The sequence below is a fragment of the Hyperolius riggenbachi genome, chromosome 7 (genome assembly GCF_040937935.1).
Source record: "Hyperolius riggenbachi isolate aHypRig1 chromosome 7, aHypRig1.pri, whole genome shotgun sequence".
NCBI classification, from domain to species: Eukaryota; Metazoa; Chordata; class Amphibia; order Anura; family Hyperoliidae; genus Hyperolius; species Hyperolius riggenbachi.
The window spans coordinates 291,087,824-291,107,530 of record NC_090652.1 but is presented as its reverse complement, the minus strand read 5'-3'; the positions used below and the strand labels follow the sequence as shown (position 1 = coordinate 291,107,530).

Sequence of the window (19,707 nt, the reverse complement as noted above, 5' to 3'; positions counted from 1 at the left end):
AGAAACACACAAATGATCTCTTGAGATTGAAAAGGAAGGCTGTATACAGCCTGCTTGTGTATGGATGTATTTTCTATGTGTGGACATACTGTACATCAACCTTCTTCCTGTTTTGGTGGCCATTTTGTTTGTTTATAAACAAACTTTTTAAAACTGTTTTTAACCACTTTTAATGCGGCGGGGAGCGGCGAAATTGTGACAGAGGGTAATAGGAGATGTCCCCTAACGCACTGGTATGTTTACTTTTGTGCGATTTTAACAATACAGATTCTCTTTAAGAGGATCATCACCCACTCAGTGCCTAGAGGAAGGTAAGTAGATATTCTTTTTTTTATGCTCGGACCTTCCCTTTAAGTATATACGAGGCTTAAAGCGGACCTGAACTCAGAACTTCCTCTGCTTTAAAAGATAAGCAACAGCATAATAACCTTTAAAGAAAAAATGTTTCTTTGTTACAGCTGATACAAATCCTGCAATACATTTGCAGTGTGTCTTCTTCCTGCTTTCATGGAAGCAGACATAGGGTTTACAAATGAGCTAATTTATATATACACTAGCCAAGCGCTCAACAGATCACCTAATGTTCCAGAACTAATGCCTAAAATTATATTACAATGTCTGTACATTTCTTCATTTCTCCAGAATTCAAGATTTCAATGAAGAAATGGACTGACAGATTGGTCAAGTTGGTCTGGATGAACTTTTTATAATCTTAATAATGGTGATGGACTTTAGATGTCATTTTAGGCATTGCTTTTGGGGTGATGTGCTGAGAGCTTGGCTGTTGTGTATATATAAATTGACATGTAATTTTCAATGATTTGATCCAGAATAAGCATCAGGAAAAGACAAAGGTTATAGGCAATCGGTGGAGGTGGTGCAGTGCATTGCTTCTGTATCTTAGTTACAAATTAGCTGCTTTGCCAGGACTGACAAGATTCCTGAGCTTGCTTCTTGTTTTACAGTATTCATTTATAAATTAATTAGTGACTGATTACCCATTGTAAAAATCTTTCCTCTCCCTGGCGGCAACATTTTTAGTCCTGCCGGGTGATCTCTGCAGAATGTTCATTTACTGAGAGTTCTATAGCCAGTAGTCTCCCAGAATGCTGGGAAGGGGGAATTCTACATAATAACCAGCCTAGACAAAGCCTCAGTGGAAGAAATAATAATCTACTGTTGAAGCTGTTTGCAGCTAGATTTGCTGTGCAAACTATCTCTAAACTTTGGATAAGATATACAGACAAGTTACTTGTTCTAGTTAGTTTTTCATCTCGGATCCACTTTAATGCTGGGAATACACGGTTAATTTTTGTTGCTGATTAGATGGTTCGATAGATAATTTCCGACATGCCCGATCTCCCTTTCGATTCTTTCGGCGCTCGATTTCTGATAGAAGTGAATGGAAAAATAAGAAAAACGAGCGGAAGAAAAGAGGATTGAATGCAGAATCGAGCGGCAAAAACGATCGAGAGGAGAAACGCACGGCAGAAACGAACCGTGTATTCCTAGCATTACAGTGACACAGCAATCGTGAGACGTTCTGCTGATGGGATCAATATCAATAAGCCCTTATCTTCACTTATCAAGCTTCACTTTTATTGATTTTGCTTCTGAAATTGCATAAATCCCCGATACATGAAAGTGCCACAGTGAATTGCAGTAATAAAGCCATTCAGCTGGGTTATTGATATGCCGACAGTAACCGGGAGATAACACGGTGGTAACAGACAGGAGGAAGCGGCGCATGACGACTTCAGGATGGAGATACGCCTGCAGAGCACTCCAGCCGCTACAACACCTATCGCTGCTTTATAAACCCCCGAAACCTATGAAACCCCTTCCATGTCTGTAAAGCAGAGTAACCCAGCAGCTCAGGGTGACCCAAACTACTAGAAATGTATAGGGGGATAAAAGGGACCAAAAAGCTCTCCTACTAAAAAAAGCAAAGCTTGGTGTAATTTGCCTTCTTAAAACAGAAGGAAATCTGCAATAATTCAGCTATAAGTGAACATTTGTGATTACCCACAATGTACTACTACTGTAATAGGAAGAGGAACACTGGGGTAAAGCTTGAAAGAGGCCCTGCAATGATATGTAGTAGAATGCAGTAGATGATTCAGGATACCCACTTTTATGGTAATTATCCTGGCTTCAGCATCAGAAGCACTTCCTATATCTCTATATTGCTGTATATAGGTATGTAGCCCCACCCTCACATTGAGGCTTAGCCTTGGCTGTTTAGCTATGCGGAATTCTCTCAGAGCATTCTGGGAGACCAGGTATTCTTTGCACTGGCTTTGCCTAATACAATCCTCAGAGCTGCACCTGACAGAACTAAAGATATTGCCATCTGTGAGAAAGTAGATCAGAGTAAACCTGAGACAATGAAAGCAAAAGGATTTTAACTTACCTGGGGCTTCTTCCAGCCCCCCTGTAGTACATTAGCTCCCTCTGTGTCAGTCTAGTCCTCTCTGTTGAGCCTCTGTGGAGTCTGCGATCCAACCAATTTCAGGCCACTGCACATGCGTGATCCCAGCCAATGAACACCCCTCGATCATGCTCCAGTGGCCAGGAGCGTTTTGTGCAAGCACAGTTACAGTCTTAATGAACTGCATGTGCGCAGAATGCTCACGGCAGCAAGAGCAAAATCGGGGCTAGCAAGCAGCCAGGGGGCTAACAGCAGCCCTACAGAGGGGACCAGAAGCATGGCCAGCGAGCAGCCAGACTACAGGAGGCGTGAGGAAGCCCCAGTAAAATTCTTTTTACTTTATTGTCTCAGGTACACTTTAAATAGACACTGAAGTAAAAAAAAAAAAATAGGATATAACGATTGGTATGTGTAGTACAGCTAAAAAATAAACCTTAGCAGTAGATATAAGAGTCTAATTTTGTTTCCAGTACAGGAAGAGTTAAGAAACTCCAGTTATCTATGCAAAAATGCCACTGAGCTCTCAAAGTGGCAGAGAGTTCTGTCTTCTGAAGCTTGTTATCTCAACTGTCAGGCATTGTATTGTTTTTTCTTCCCCAGAGCACAAGTCAAAAGTTCACTTGCCTGCTCTGCAAAATCATTTAGAATGCTGAGTAGTGTGTAAACTGCAAATATTAGAGAATGATGCAATGTTATAAAAAAACACTAACTGAAAATAAAAATGTGAGAATATTTTCTTTGCTTCTAATGTTCTAGTTCTAGTCTTGTTCTAATTATACGTACTACACAACCAATTCATTATATCATAATTTTTTTTCGCTTCAGCGTCTCTTTAAGGTAGGGGTCCCCAAACGTTTTGGGTCAAGGGCCAGGTTAATATACTTCAGACTGCTGGGGGGGCTGGAGTATACATAAGATGATGTAGAAGTGTTTGCGGGCCAGACAGTGAAGCATACCCAGGTGACAAGCTGCAGTCTAATTGGACAGCAGTGTCACCTGATGTGGAATTTTGATTGGAAACCAGCGAATTGCTGCTTTCTGGCTTCCATGTGGATGGGTGGTGCCAGCACTGCTATTCTATATGTGAGGCACCAATATTTGAAGATGTAGCTGACAGCATCTATAAGTAATACATTTTGTGTGTGGGGCGGTAAAAAAGCCTCAGGGGGCCGCATTCGGCCCGCGGGCCTTAGTTTGAGGACCACTGCTTTAAGGTGTTGCTAATTTCTTAAAGAGAGTCTGAAACCTATTTTAAAATAAAAAAACAGATACTCACCTAAGAAAAGGGAAGGCTCTGGGTCCTAATGAGCCTTCCCGTTCTCATCCCTGTCCCCCCCCCCCCCCACCCCCGCAGGCTCATTGTTAGCAATATGGTTGTGGCTGCTCTCTTCCGGGTTGGGGAGACTTCGGCAGCCTTGACTGGCTTCTCCGTTCTGCGCATGGCGTGCGCACTCCCTGGCGCACATGCGCAATACAGAGCCCCGAGAGCTTTCCAAGACTGCCGAAGACTCCCGTGGCGGGAGACTTAAACCGTGCAGCCTGCGGGGGGAACACTGACCCCGGGAGGAGAACAGGAAGGCTCATTAGGACGCAGAGCCTTCCCTCTTATTAGGTAAGTATCTGTTTTTGTTTTTTTATTTTAAAGTTGGCTTCAGATTCACTTTAACAAAGGTGGAGTTTTAAACTGCGTTTGGTATATGGTAGAACTGCCTTGATCGATGAACTACCTATCCCATCATGCCTTGCTGCACCCTGTGTACAGCGATGGGTACGGTGCGTGATCCAGTGTCCCAGATGGCTGTTCTACCAGCTGCTACTACCACAAACATGGCAGGAAGTGCGAGTGATTTGTGGCTGAACTCAATATTGTACAGCAGCAGGTCTTATTTGCTATAAATAGCCCAGATCCATTATTCTTTATTATGGCAGCCACTTGAACACCCCAGGGAGCCCCGCGCATGGCTCTCGCCCCAGGCCTGCTCCGTGTCCCAGTTAAATATGCACATATTTTATTGTATGAAAACTTCCAGCCTAGCGTTGCACGGTCCATTGTCAGACGCATCACTCTCCCTTCCCTCCTCGGAGTTCCAGCAGCTTCTGCAACTGTCATGTCCTCAAAGCACCGGCATTAACCCCTTCATCACTGCTAATGTTCTGCAAGGAAATGCTTTACCAGGGCTACCCAGTGCACCGGCATTAACCCCCCTCACCACTGCTAATATTCTGCAAGGCCTGGCATTGCTTTACCAGGGCTACCCAGTGCACCGGCATTAACCCCCCTCACCACTGCTAATATTCTGCAAGGCCTGGCATTGCTTTACCAGGGCTACCCAGTGCACCGGCATTAACCCCCCTCACCACTGCTAATATTCTGCAAGGCCTGGCATTGCTTTACCAGGGCTACCCAGTGCATCGGCATAAACCCCCCTCACCACTGCTAATATTCTGCAAGGCCTGGCATTGCTTTACCAGGGCTACCCAGTGCACCGGCATTAACCCCCCTCACCACTGCTAATATTCTGCAAGGCCTGGCATTGCTTTACCAGGGCTACCCAGTGCATCGGCATAAACCCCCCTCACCACTGCTAATATTCTGCAAGGCCTGGCATTGCTTTACCAGGGCTACCCAGTGCATCGGCATTAACCCTCCTCACCACCGCTAATATTCTGCAAAACCTGGCATAGCTTTACCAGGGCTACCCAGTGCATCGGCATTAACCCTCCTCACCACCGCTAATGTTCTGCAAAACCTGGCATTGCTTTACCAGGGCTACCCAGTGCACCGGCATTAACCCCCTCACCACCGCTAATGTTCTGCAAGGCATTGCTTTACCAGGGCTACCCAGTGCATCGGCATTAACCCCCTCGCCACCGCTAATGTTCTGCAAAACCTGGCGTAGCTTTACCAGGGCTACCCAGTGCATCGGCATTAACCCCCTCACCACTGCTAATGTTCTGCAAGGCATTGCTTTACCAAGGCTACCCAGTGCATCGGCATTAACCCCCTCACCACCGCTAATGTTCTGCAAGGCCTGGCATTGCTTTACCAGGGCTACCCAGTGCATCGGCATTAACCACTGCTAATGTTCTGCAAGGCCTGGCATTGCTTTACCAGGGCTACCCAGTGCATCGGCATTAACCCCCATTTCCACTGCTAATGTTCTGCAAGGCCTGGCATTGCTTTACCAGGGCTACCCAGTGCATCGGCATTAACCCCCCTTCACCACCGCTAATGTTCTGCAAAACCTGGCATAGCTTTACCAGGGCTACCCAGTGCATCGGCATTAACCCCCTCACCACCGCTAATGTTCTGCAAGGCATTGCTTTACCAGGGCTACCCAGTGCACGGGCATTAACCCTCCTCACCACCGCTAATGTTTTGCAAGGCCTGGCATAGCTTTACCAGGGCTACCCAGTGCATCGGCATTAACCCTCCTCACCACCGCTAATGTTCTGCAAAACCTGGCATTGCTTTACCAGGGCTACCCAGTGCATCGGCATTAACCCCCTCACCACCGCTAATGTTCTGCAAGGCCTGGCATTGCTTTACCAGGGCTACCCAGTGCATCGGCATTAACCACTGCTAATGTTCTGCAAGGCCTGGCATTGCTTTACCAGGGCTGCCCAGTGCATCGGCATTAACCCCCTCACCACTGCTTATGTTCTGCACAGGCTGGCATTGCTTTACCAGGGCTACCCAGTGCACCGGCATTAACCCTCCTCACCACTGCTAATGTTCTGCAAGGCCTGGCATTGCTTTACCAGGGCTACCCAGTGCATCGGCATTAACCACCGCTAATGTTCTGCAAGGCCTGGCATTGCTTTACCAGGGCAACCCAGTGCACCGGCATTAACCCTCCTCACCACTGCTAATGTTCTGCACTGGCTGGCATTGCTTTACCAGGGCTACCCAGTGCACCGGCATTAACCCTCCTCACCACTGCTAATGTTCTGCAAGGCCTGGCATTGCTTTACCAGGGCTACCCAGTGCACCGGCATTAACCCTCCTCACCACTGCTAATGTTCTGCAAGGCATTGCTTTACCAGGGCTACCCAGTGCACCGGCATTAACCCTCCTCACCACTGCTAATGTTCTGCAAGGCCTGGCATTGCTTTACCAGGGCTACCCAGTGCACCGGCATTAACCCTCCTCACCACTGCTAATGTTCTGCACAGGCATTGCTTTACCAGGGCTACCCAGTGCATCGGCATTAACCCTCCTCACCACTGCTAATGTTCTGCAAGGCATTGCTTTACCAGGGCTACCCAGTGCACCGGCATTAACCCCCCTCACCACTGCTAATGTTCTGCACAGGCTGGCATTGCTTTACCAGGGCTACCCAGTGCACCGGCATTAACCCTCCTCACCACTGCTTATGTTCTGCAAGGCCTGGCATTGCTTTACCAGGGCTACCCAGTGCATCGGCATTAACCACCCTTCACCACCGCTAATGTTCTGCAAGGCCTGGCATTGCTTTACCAGGGCTACCCAGTGCACCGGCATTAACCCTCCTCACCACTGCTAATGTTCTGCAAGGCCTGGCATTGCTTTACCAGGGCTACCCAGTGCACCGGCATTAACCCTCCTCACCACTGCTAATGTTCTGCACAGGCATTGCTTTACCAGGGCTACCCAGTGCATCGGCATTAACCCTCCTCACCACTGCTAATGTTCTGCACAGGCTGGCATTGCTTTACCAGGGCTACCCAGTGCACCGGCATTAACCCTCCTCACCACTGCTAATGTTCTGCACAGGCATTGCTTTACCAGGGCTACCCAGTGCATCGGCATTAACCCTCCTCACCACCGCTAATGTTCTGCACAGGCTGGCATTGCTTTACCAGGGCTACCCAGTGCACCGGCATTAACCCTCCTCACCACCGCTAATGTTCTGCAAGGCCTGGCATTGCTTTACCAGGGCTACCCAGGGCTACCCAGTGCATCGGCATTAACCCCCTCACCACCGCTAATGTTCTGCACAGGCTGGCATTGCTTTACCAGGGCTACCCAGTGCACCGGCATTAACCCCCCTCACCACCGCTAATGTTCTGCACAGGCTGGCATTGCTTTACCAGGGCTACCCAGTGCATCTGCATTAACCCCCTCACCACCGCTAATGTTCTGCAAGGCATTGCTTTACCAGGGCTACCCAGTTACCGAATGACTGCATGTTTCAAAGTGCTTCTTTATTTTAAAGTTTGGGTTTTTTTTAAGTTTTTATTTTACATTATTCATTTATAGATAATTAAGTCAGGGTGTTACCTTTGTAAAATCCTTCCTCTTACTGATTTACATTCTGAAATCTAACACAGGTGGCGACATCTTACTGCTGGCAGGTACAGTTCTGCGGAGTGTTTGTTTACTGAGAGTTCTAAAGCCTGTAGAAAATATACTTGGCCTCCCAGAATACTTGGGGGGAGAATTCTGCATATTTTATCAGCCTGGGCTAAAAACTGCTGGGAGGGTGGGGCTACATAGCAATTTATAACTATAGGAAGTGTTTCTAATGCTAAAACCAGGAGAATTGCAGTAACAGTGGGTATCCTGAATAATTGTGGGGCGTTAATGACACATATACTCTTGTGGTTCTGGCAGGTGATGACAGGATGATTTGCAATATATTTTTTCCACTAACCCTCCAGGACAGGTATACATCGAGACTTGGCCCCTCCCAGGAAACAGGAAACATCCACAAGCCTCTCTATAAATAAAAAAATCCGTCAGGTGATCGGCAGTATGGATGTTTCCTGTTCCAGGGACAGGTCTCTCTATACCTGCGCTGCATGTCCTGGAGAGCCTGGGTGGCTAAGGGCTGTTGGCGTGGCGGAACCTGGAGGACAACTAGCTGTGGTGAAGTTGGGGGGTGTCCGCTTACCTCTCTGAAGAGCATTGTGGTGTTATCGGGGTAGAGAGGGCCGCGAATGGAGTTCTTGGATATGGCAGGCGCCGCCGGCTGGACTGACGAACAGGCACGCTGCGGGAGTAGGCGGAGGCTGAAGCGGGCGCAGCGTGCCAGACGCTAAGATGGCGGACGGTGCACTTCCGCTTCCGCGTGTCGTCATTTCCGCCCGCCGGAATTAAGAACCTGCGGCGTTCCTCGCGTCTCTGCACTCGTGCAGGACGCAGTATGGAGGCACAGTCAGCACCAGTATCCGGAGCGAGTCAGGCGGCTCCTGAGGAGGATCTGAGACAGGAATCAAGGGATTCCAGCAAGGTATTGGTCACAAACAAACGGTGGTTTATGTGATGCCTATGCTACTATGCTGCAGAGATATTTAATGCTGACTGCTGCTAGAGGAACTTTGTATTAGTGATAATCTGATGGTTAAAGATTGTATCACTTAGTATGCTGATATTTTTTGTTGCTAAAACCCAGGTGATGAGTTGTTTAGTGACAGTGGTTTTTTGGGGTTTTTGTGTATTGTTGCAGGCAACTCCAGCTTCAGGCTCAGGTTCAGCTCCAGCATCAACAGAAGCATCAGAACCTGTTAGGCCTAAAAAACGCTGTCCCTCTTGCAATATAAAACTGCCAGTGTCTTGGAAGAAATTACTATGTCAACAATGTGCAACTAGAGTATTGAACGAAGAATCTGCAGTAGCTTATAAAGATTTCCTTAGGATGGTGCGCAAGGAAATGTCTGATTCCATGAAAGTTTTTAGGGAATCAATGTCGGCTCAAACTGTGGTTAATCAACCTCCAATTGTTATTACACAAGTACCGAGTGGTTCTGGAACTATGTTCCCAGCCACCTCAGGGGCACAAACAATATTTCAACCTATAAATATTGATCAAGCGGCCTCAAGTATAAACTTACAACCACCAGTTATGCCTGTGGAACAGCCGGGGGCAGTCTCTGCCATTCCCATTGATACACCGGTAGAGGGGCAGATACCAGGGGCAGAGTCTGGTCATAAAAAGGCTAGAACTAAAACAGATCGCCCGGTGCTATCTGATTCTGAACCAGAAGAATATTCAGAGGACATTTCTGAATGTGATTCAGAGGATGAGGTATCAGAAAAAGATCAGGATAAGCCGTCAAAATTCAGATTCTCGGCTAATGAAACGGATGAGCTTTTAAAAGCTATTTATGATTCATTAGGTCTGAAACAAGATTCCCCAGCGTCCATGTCTGCACACGATGCTTTATACGCAGGTATGGAAGGTTTAAAGCCCATGGTCTTTCCTGTTCATCCATCTACAAAACAATTAATTGATAGTCAATGGAAGAACCCAGATAGAAAAGTTTTTCTATCCAGGGGTTTCAAAAGAAGATTTCCCTTTGCTGAGGAGGATTGCAAACAATGGGATAAATGTCCCAAATTGGATGCAGCCTTCTCACAAGTTCATAAGGAAAATGAACTATCTTTTGAGGATCTAGGATTCCTAAAAGATCAGTCAGATAAAAAAGCGGAATTCGCGTTAAAAAAGACGTGGTCGGCAATTTGTGCGAATTTTCGTTCAGCTGCCGCAACCACTTGCGTAGGTCGTAAATTAGATATGTGGATGCATCAGGTAATGCATCATATTAAAATGGGATCTAGTAAAGAAACTATTCTTAATTCTTTCACAGTAATGTTTAAAGCTATAAACTTTATAATTGATGCAGCAACGGAGTCAATTCGTTTAACCGCTAGGGCTGCAGCTTTATCTAATGTAGCCAGACGGAATATCTGGATTAAAACCTGGGAAGGTAGTAACATATCTAAAAGTAAATTATGTACCATTCCCTTTTCAGGGGATTTGTTATTTGGGCATCAACTAGACGAAATACTAGAAAGATCCTCAGATAAGAAGAAGGGATTTCCTAAGAAAACCCAATTCAGACCAGGGAAAAGGTTTTTTCGGAAAAACCGTCAAGACAATAAGCCCAGGCCACAAAACAAACGTAAGTCCTGGTCTTTTTCAAGGGAACAGAACAGACCAAACGCCTTGTTTGGAAGTTCAGACCCTTCAACAAAAAAACAGCAGTGACAACGAACTGGCTGTGGGGGGAAGGCTGGCCCTATTTTACCCACAGTGGCAAAGGTTTACAACCAGCCCGTTTATCCTCAGTCTAATACAGTCAGGGTATCACATTGTGTTCCATCAAAAACCTCTGACAAGATTTATAGTGACAAAACGATTTCAGGCAGTGGAAGAACAGATGGCTATAAGTTCTATTCTACAAGATATGATTCTAAGGAAGGTAGTCACTTTGGTTCCAATCCGGGAGCAGGGGAGAGGTTTTTACTCAAGGATTTTCCTAGTGAAAAAACCGTCGGGGAATTACCGTCTCATATTAAATCTCAAACCTTTAAATCCATTCATAAAGCATCAGAGTTTCAGGATGGAGTCAATTTTTTCTCTCAGGAACCTTCTGACAGCCAATTGTTTTATGTTAAGCATAGACCTCAAGGACGCATACTGGCATGTCCCGATCGAGGAGAAATCTCAAAGATTTCTCAGGTTCGCAGTGAAGGAATCCTCAGGGATAACCCATTATCAATTCCGTTGCCTCCCTTTTGGCATAAAATCTGCTCCGAGGATTTTTACCAAAGTGATTGCCGAGATAGTAGCAGATCTCCACAGGAAAGGGATCATGATTGTCCCTTACCTGGACGATCTGTTGATATTTACAGAATCAAAACAAATACTGTTATCTCAAAGAGAGATTGTGGTGCAAACTCTCCAGCAGGCGGGATGGATCATAAGTCTGGAGAAATCACAGATGGATCCCACACAGAAGATACTGTTTTTGGGATTTTTAATAGACTCAATTCACCAAAAGATGTTTCTACCAGAATTGAAAGTTTTGAAAATAATACAGCAAATCCAGAATTTCAGACAACTAGAAAGTATATCAATCCGAGATGCCATGAGATTACTGGGACTGCTAAATTCAGCAGCTCCAGCAGTCCAGTGGGCAATGAAGCATGTTCGAGTATTACAGGCATGGATCCTGAAGAACTGGAACAAGTCAATCCAGTCTTTGGATCTCTCAATACTAATACCGGAATCGGTAAAGGAAGACTTACGGTGGTGGATGAATCCTTGCACACTTACCCAGGGAAAGTCTTGGAGTTTTCCAACTCAAATAATCTTAACTACAGACGCAAGCATATCAGGTTGGGGGGCTCATGTTCAGGACTTCAGAGTGCAGGGTCTCTGGCAAAGTCATATGCAAGGTCAGTCTTCAAACTACAGAGAATTGATGGCCGTGAAATTAGCTCTAATAGCAACACAGCACATAGTGGCAGCAAAACATCTGCAAGTAAGAACAGACAACTCCACAGTAGTAGCGTACATAAATCGCCAAGGTGGAACAAAGTCGCAGAAATTGATGAATCTTTCACTAGAGATATTGGACTTAGCAGAGCAAAATCTTTTGTCACTTACAGCAATACATCTGAAAGGATCATTGAATACACTAGCAGATCTGCTCAGTCGCAAACAGTTGTCGAACATGGAATGGGAATTAAACCAGGAGGTTTATCGATGGATAACAACAATCTGGGGCAGTCCAAGCATAGATTTGTTTGCCAACAGGGACAATACCAAATGTCATCAGTTCTATTCCCTGAATACCAGAGACAATCCAACAGCGATAGATGCCTTGGCACAGACATGGGATTTCGAACTGGCGTTTGCCTTTCCACCACTGAATCTTCTACCGTTAGTACTGAAAAAGGTAGCAATATCCAAAGTAACATTGATTTTGATTGCACCAAATTGGCCGAGAAGATCATGGTATCCCATGCTTCTCAAGTTGAAAATAGCGGAACCAGTACTACTTCCGTTTCTAGACAATTTAGTGTCAATTCGGGGGCGAGTTGTTCCACAACTAAACAAATGGAAATTAACAGCTTGGCTACTGAGGAATTAATTCTGAAGAGTTATGGACTATCAAATAAAGTAATAGACACTCTGATTAAAAGTCGTAAGAAGAATACAAGAGCAATATACATGAAATATTGGAAAACCTTTAATCTGTGGAAAGAACAGACAGGGTTTAAAGCAAATGAAATTGCTACCGTACTTGAATTTTTACAAAGTGGCGTAGATAAAAAATTGGCCTTAAGTACTATTAAGGTCCAGATATCAGCACTTTCAGTTTTTTTGGACAAGCAATTAGCGGTGCATCCGTTAATCGCTCGGTTCATCAGGTCAGTAGAAAGGAACAGACCTATTCGGGTTAAGCCATTTCCAAAATGGGACTTATCAGTGGTATTAAAGGCCTTGACCAAACCTTCGTTTCAGTTTTCACCTGATATGGATTTACGGTTATTAACGTTTAAAACTATTTTTTTGGTAGCAATTACATCTGCAAGGAGAGTAAGCGAGTTGGAAGCTTTATCTTGTAGAGAACCTTACTGTATTTTTTATGACGACAGAGTAGTATTAAGAACTAGCGCAGAGTTTATTCCGAAGGTAGGAGACATTTTTTATCGTTCTCAAGAGATTGTGTTACCAAGCTTCTACCCGATGCCGTCAAATGACAAGGAGGAAGAACGACATCATTTAGACGTAAGACAAATGCTGTTAAATTATCTACAAAGAATTCAAAGTATAAGGAAGACGGAAGCTCTATTTGTAAATTTTACTGGGAAATTGATAGGTCAGAGGGCTTCAAAGAGAACAATAGCGAATTGGATAAAGTTATGTATTTTGGAAGCGTACAAGGTTATGGAGGCCACGCCTCCTAAAGATCTTAAAGCGCATTCTACCAGGGGGACAGCGACAACTTGGGCCTTCAGAGCTGGTGCTTCCCCGGTGGAAATCTGTAAAGCAGCAACGTGGAAGAATTTGGGGACGTTCATGCGGCACTACAGATTGGATCATATATCGTCATCGGACCAGGACTTCGGTAGAAAGGTCCTGCAGGCGGTCAGCCCACCCTAAGGTTAGTTTCTTGGTCATCATCTCGATGTATACCTGTCCTGGAGGGTTAGTGGAAAAAACTAAACATTAGCTTACCTGGTAATTTTATTTTAGGTAACCCTCCAGGACAGGTGGGGTAACCCGCCCATATAACATATAATTATAACTGTGTATAATATGTTTACTCTAAACATTGGTATATATATATATATTTACATGGTATAAATAGTTAGGTGTCAGGTAGTTTAGACCTGTTTGGTTATTTTTCTTGCATAATACTGCCGATCACCTGACGGATTTTTTTATTTATAGAGAGGCTTGTGGATGTTTCCTGTTTCCTGGGAGGGGCCAAGTCTCGATCTATACCTGTCCTGGAGGGTTACCTAACATAAAATTACCAGGTAAGCTAATGTTTAGTTTTCTACAATATATTGGAAATCGGTGTGCAGTGTGTGGCCAGCCAATAGATCCCTGTCTGAACAGATTGTGATCTAATGTTCGATTTGGAAAATGCATATAGTGAATGGATGGCCACCTGAAAGAAAACCTGTAAAAGCTCCCCTGAGGGATACTCACCTCGGGTGGGGGAAGACTCCGGATCCGATCGAGGCTTCCCCCGTCCTCCTGTGTCCCACGGCGGTCCCGCTGTGCCTCTCCGAACAGCGGGGATGTAAATATTTACCTTCCCGGTGTCAGGAACCGGCCCGCGGCACGCCTGCGTATACGGTTCCCGACTGCAGGTCTGACCAGATCAAGCAGGGAGCAGCCTTATTCGAGCTACAAACAAGGCTGGGACCCCTCAAAAGCTCCTTACTGCCGCCACTAGCGGTTTGCTAGACACGTTCACTTAGCTGTCGAGTGCTCAATACGCAATCTACGTTTTCGTATTTGGGTCAGCTTTGCGCTTAGGCCAAATACGAGAACGCCACGCACACACACACACAGTTACAATCTTACACTGTAGTGAAGCAAAACCACTAACAGTCGTTTCGAACGACACTGTTAGACTTCCCACTCGGCTGTCGAGCGCAGAAGTGCCCCATACACACAATGCAATTACAATTTCATATGGTAGTGTTGCTCAAGCATACAATTAGGCATGGACTTATACACAGCTACACTGCAGTTTCCTCTAGGCTATGAGTGTTAGTTTAGTACAGCAGAAGTCAAGCTTATTAAATAATAATTTAATATTCCAGGAAAAAAGTGGAACAATGCAGAACAGAGTATATACAAAAGATTACAAAAAACAAAATAAAAAGGTTACAAGGATAAAACTTACAAAAATACACACATGGATATCTGCGTAAAAATAAACGGGGGAAAAAAAGAACATTACCAGCTTAGGTTAGAACGTTGTTTGACAGGAGTACGCCGTTTTTCGACCAGGAGTCGCGATCATCCCTAGCTATTCGCTACCTCCAAGAGAAGATAGCTGTGACTGTTCTGGACCACCTTAAATAGTCTGAAGTGTCCCCTGGGGCATTTAATGTCCAGCCCCCAGGAACTAATGCAATTTCCCCGTTTGTGACATCACCGAACGCTTGTCATAATCTTCCTGTGATATGCGAACTTCAAAGGGTTCCTGTTTCCAGCTTTTTGAAGGTTGCAGATTTCACAGGTAAGATTGTATCCTGAGAACAACAAGTATCCTGTTTACACTTACAGATTTCAAAGCAATTCCATTTCCAGCCCACTATTCAGACTTAGAGGTAGCCGAACGACTGTGTGGGCTTCAACCTGGTCGGGTAAATGTCTAAGTAAGTGTTTCCTGGCTAGTGGCGAGGTAGACAGTTCCTAATTACTGTCCAGGTTCCTTTGCCTATTGAAGGTGACTGGTCTATTCAATGAAGACAATGGCAGTTCCCTTGATCTCTGCCCTGAATGCAAATTTTAATCTCCATACAGACATTATCCAGGTGACACCTTCAAGAGCCAGACTAGCTTTTTAGCAGACTTAGTAGACAGAAAAATGAAAGAAATATGTTCCTGTATTCTTAACATCATCAGCACCCCAATATATCACCACACCCGGCTCCAGCGCAGGCGCAGTATCGGCTCATCACTCGGAGATAGGCGGAAATGGCCAATTGCTGTCGGGCCACTCTACTGCGCAGGCTATTTCCGTGCTGAGAGCCACAACAGCGCCCCCGCTGGAGCCAGGGAAGGTAAATATATTAGCCTTGTCAGGCTTGTCGAGCCAGGATTGCGGGACACTTCAGGGGAGCCGGTGCTGGACTGCCTGCAGCTACAGGGGAGGGGGAAGCCTCATTGGGACCCTGAGGCTTCCCCCTCCCGAGGTGAGTACCCCCCAGGGGACTTTTTTTTTTGTTAGAGTCTCCAAAGGAACTGTAGTGAGAATAACGTAATAAATAAAATTGCTTATTGTTTACAATATTCATTTATAGATTACTTAGACAGTGTTTGCACATGGTGTAAAATCTTTCCTCTCCCTGATTTACATTCTGAAATGTATCACAGGTGATGACATCTTTAGTTCTGTCAGGTGATCTGTACGGAATGTTCGTTACTGAAAGTTCTATGCACAGAGGGAGATGCTGCTTGCTTGGCAGTTGCAAAAAGCGGTTATTTTACTGACAGGACCATGATCATGACATCACATTGTGGGAGGGGTTTCACCACAGTATTGGCAATACAGACCCCCTTGCTGATCTATTCGAGAAAAGTTAAAGATTTGTTGTAGGAAAGGGGGTATCGGCTTCTGATTGGAAGGAAGTTCAATCCTTGGTTAAAGTTCCACTTTAAAGTGGACCCGAGCTCTTGCAAAGAGATGATTGAAAAGTGTTCATTCCACATAGAAATGCTGTAGAACTCAGCTGCACTGAGCTGTGTTTATTTAGCTACAGTTGAGTGTAACAAGTGTGTAATCAGTAGGCACACTCACAGCACCTTTGTGCTGGCTTTACTGGAAAAGACAGATGCTTTAACCCTTGCATTGCTCCCTGAAAGTTCATCCAGTACATTTCCAGGGCTTTTGGGGGGGGGGGGGGGGGGGGATTTCTGTGCATTGTAACAAAGAAATATATATAGATTTTTTTTTTAATACTGTGCCTAATCTCTTAGAGCAGAGAGGAAGTTCTGAGCTCAGATCCACGTTAAGAATAGCAGTGAGCCAATTAGGCAGGCAGTGGGTTACAACCTCTGGCTAGTCCTGTGCATTCAATTTTTTTTTTCTTTTCATTTTAGAAAAACCTAGCCGGTCGCAGATGCAAATCACAAGGCCTCCCCCTTTCTTTTAATCAATATGAAATTAGAAAATGGCTTGTGTAGCAATTACGTCCATTACATCAATTAACCACCGTTCATATCCCTGTACATGTACCTGGCAGCTAGCGACACCATAACCCGTGGTTTTTTTTCTCCACCTTTCGCAGAACGCCACTTAGTTTTGTTGATCGTTGTGTCGGGCTTGTGTTATGCTGCCATTATACATGCAAATTTCGCTTAGCGGCGTTCTTCATTAACCTACTTGGCTGGCGCGCTGATCTAATTCTATAAACTGGAAGATTACTGCTCTCTGGGTAGCAAATGACCTTTCCGGAGATGTGCGGAACGGCGTTCGTTTCCCAGTAACCCACGGCGTTCTCCAGTTAAATGTGCAGAGTAAGCTGTTTTGTTAAGTTTTTTTTTCATCAGGTTTTCTAATATCTCTATTTTGAAGCTCGCTAGGCTCCTCTGCAGCTATATTCTCTCCCCCCCCCCCCCCCCTCCTGTTCCCCAGGCGTGCCCAATTGCAGCACCTGGTGCTTCCAGCTGATATTGAGAAATCAAAATAGCTGCAGAGGCAACTGTGGGGGGAGGTTGCTGCTGGAGACGGATCTGACAGCAGCGTCAGGCCCAGGAGATGCGAGGTATTATTGAAACTTGCCAGGAGAGCGGGGCCGATTGTGACCCACCTGCCAAAAATAGCGTGAAGGCTCCATGGGAGCCTCTCTTCCTCTCCTCCATTCCACCCGCCCCCAACTTCAGCAATCAATGAGACCTCCAACTCGGGGAACGGATGATAATAATAAATCTGATGCTTTTTTTGCAGCCAAGTTCCAGTGTTTGTGCAGATTCATCAGAAATGGAGGAAACTTTATGTAGGCGAATGCCAGGGGCCGGGAGTGCGGACAGACTTCGAGATGGTCCATTTACGGAAAGTGCCCAATCAGTACACCCACCTATCGGGACTCCTGGACATCTTCAAATCCAAAATAGTACGTATTACTGGTAACCGTGTACAGAAGCAGAATCCCCTTGTGCCTTGTGGCCTGTTAGCCATACTATCCAAGGAAAAAAAACACATATAATAAAAATAATAATAATAATGGCAGTATTTGTATAGCGCCTTTCTCCTGTCGGACTCAAATCACTTGCGAGGCAGCCACTAGAGCACACTCAGTAGGCAGTAGCAGTGTTAAGGAGACTTGCCCAAGAAACTCCTTACTGAAATAGGTGCTGGCTTACTGAACAGGCAGAGCCGAGATTTGAACCCAGGTCTCCTGTGTCAGAGGCAGAACCCTGAACCACATATAAGTACTGTAAATAAATACTTGTTCTACTTACAGTACATATGTATTGTACCGCGTTTTGATTTCCGTGAATTTTGAATTGAGAAAACTGTTCAAGGCATTTTCCATCTTCACTGCCTCTGACTGAAGTCAGTGCTGATGTCATTTCCTCCTTTACTTTTCTTTTACTCCTGCCTGAAATGGCGTATACAGCACTGTCATATCCAGCTTGCTTTGTAAACACATGTGAGCACAGCATAGAACGTATTTCAGCAGCTTCTGCAGAGGGGTGAGGCGTATTTCCCTTCTCAGCTTTGTGTCACACTGAACTGCCCTCAGCCAATCAGTGAGGAGCAGGAATGTGGGAGGAGAGATAACAAGCTTCCCTCTCCCTGGCAATGTATCAGAATACAGCCAGGCTGACTGAGATAAGATTCATTACAGCAGACACATTGATGATTATATTGTAGTGCTTGCAATACAGGGTCGGGATGTAGACTACATAATAAACACAGAGCAGTGGGTAAATGGAATTTGATTTTATGGCTGACAATCCCACTTTACAAAAATGGAATTTTAACCCATCTTTTTTTTTCAATCTACCATGTAGTGAGGGGGATAATGTGCTGCCATTAAAACTATGCTAGTTGCTGGGCTCCCTGCATTTCCCCTGTCTGCAATACTATAAGCTAATGTCAGGGGGAGGGCAAAGTTACTTTTTGTCCCGGAGCCCCACTGTAGCTAGAAGCAGCCCTGCCTGGAACTTGTACAGAGATATCTCTCTGAGATGTGTAACTAGGTTCTCCCAAACTGAGAATTCAGGTTTACGTGAATCCACTGTAGAGGGATATTGTATAATGTAATAATAAAATCAGTTCATGAACACTGTACTTTTTCTTACTGTATTATGTTAAATGATACCAGAGCCGAACAAGGCATTAGCACAACGGCACAATCACGTCAATGTGCCATTGTGCACATGTGCAGAGCGCTCCTGGCCGTGCACGCCTACACACTACTGCCCGACTCCGGCGACCTGGACTCAGCTGCTACAGAGGAATTACAGTATATAGGACGGGGATGGAGGAGAACGGGGTGAGCGGTGGGCTTGTGGGCTGTACCTAATACATGCCTGCTCCCCCCGTTTTTAGTATAATGTTCGGCTCTGGTATCCTTAAGGCCTCGTTCAGACTATACGCGCTGCCGTGCGCATTTTTGGCAGCGCGTATAGTGTGCGACACGCAAGAACGGTAGAAGGGCATAGACAGCCCTTCTACCGTTCCCATCATATGCGCTGCGTGGCAGCGCGATTGCGCTATCGCGTGCTGCCCGCATTTTTGGGAATCGCAGCGCAGATCCCATTCATTGTAATGAATGGGATCTGCAGCGCAGCGCATAGGAACGCAGATGGCGTGCGATCGGACGCGTTGCGTTCCAATCGCACAGCCATCTGCGCTAAATGATGTGAACGAGGCCTAATAAGGTCTTCTGGTTATCAAATTTCACAGTATGGCCTTCATACTTAAAGGGTACCTGAACTAAGAAATAAATATAGTTGAGGCTTCTTCCTTGTTCCCATAAACTTAATGGCCCCTCAGCTTTGCCAGCCTCCACTCCATCTTAGTGCTGTTGCAGCGAGGTAGGGTGATCAAACACCCTAAAAAAGGAACACAGAGGCAATGGGAGCCCAAATGGTGCAGTATGTCACAAGAAAAGTGATGGGAAACAAAAAGAATTTGGGTACTCACAAAGGAAGTTTGCATAAGGGGGAAACAACTGCTGAAAGCAGGTGGGGATCTATAAACCCGACTCGACTCCGGTGTCCAGTTGGAGCTGGATGCAGTCGCACACTTGGGAAAAAACAACAAAAGGTCCTATCGTTGGCAAAGCCACTAGGTTTTAG

General features: G+C 45.5%; 1 protein-coding gene across 1 annotated transcript in view; it reads left to right on the top strand.

The window, feature by feature from the left end:
• RAB3GAP1 (RAB3 GTPase activating protein catalytic subunit 1) overlaps positions 1 to 19,707 on the top strand; it is a 210,495-nt gene that overhangs the window by 44,613 nt on the left and 146,175 nt on the right. Inside the window, exon 7 of the mRNA XM_068245930.1 lies at positions 17,345 to 17,510. Within this exon, the coding sequence (XP_068102031.1) occupies positions 17,345 to 17,510 (166 nt within the window). The remainder of the gene's footprint in view (positions 1 to 17,344; positions 17,511 to 19,707) is intronic.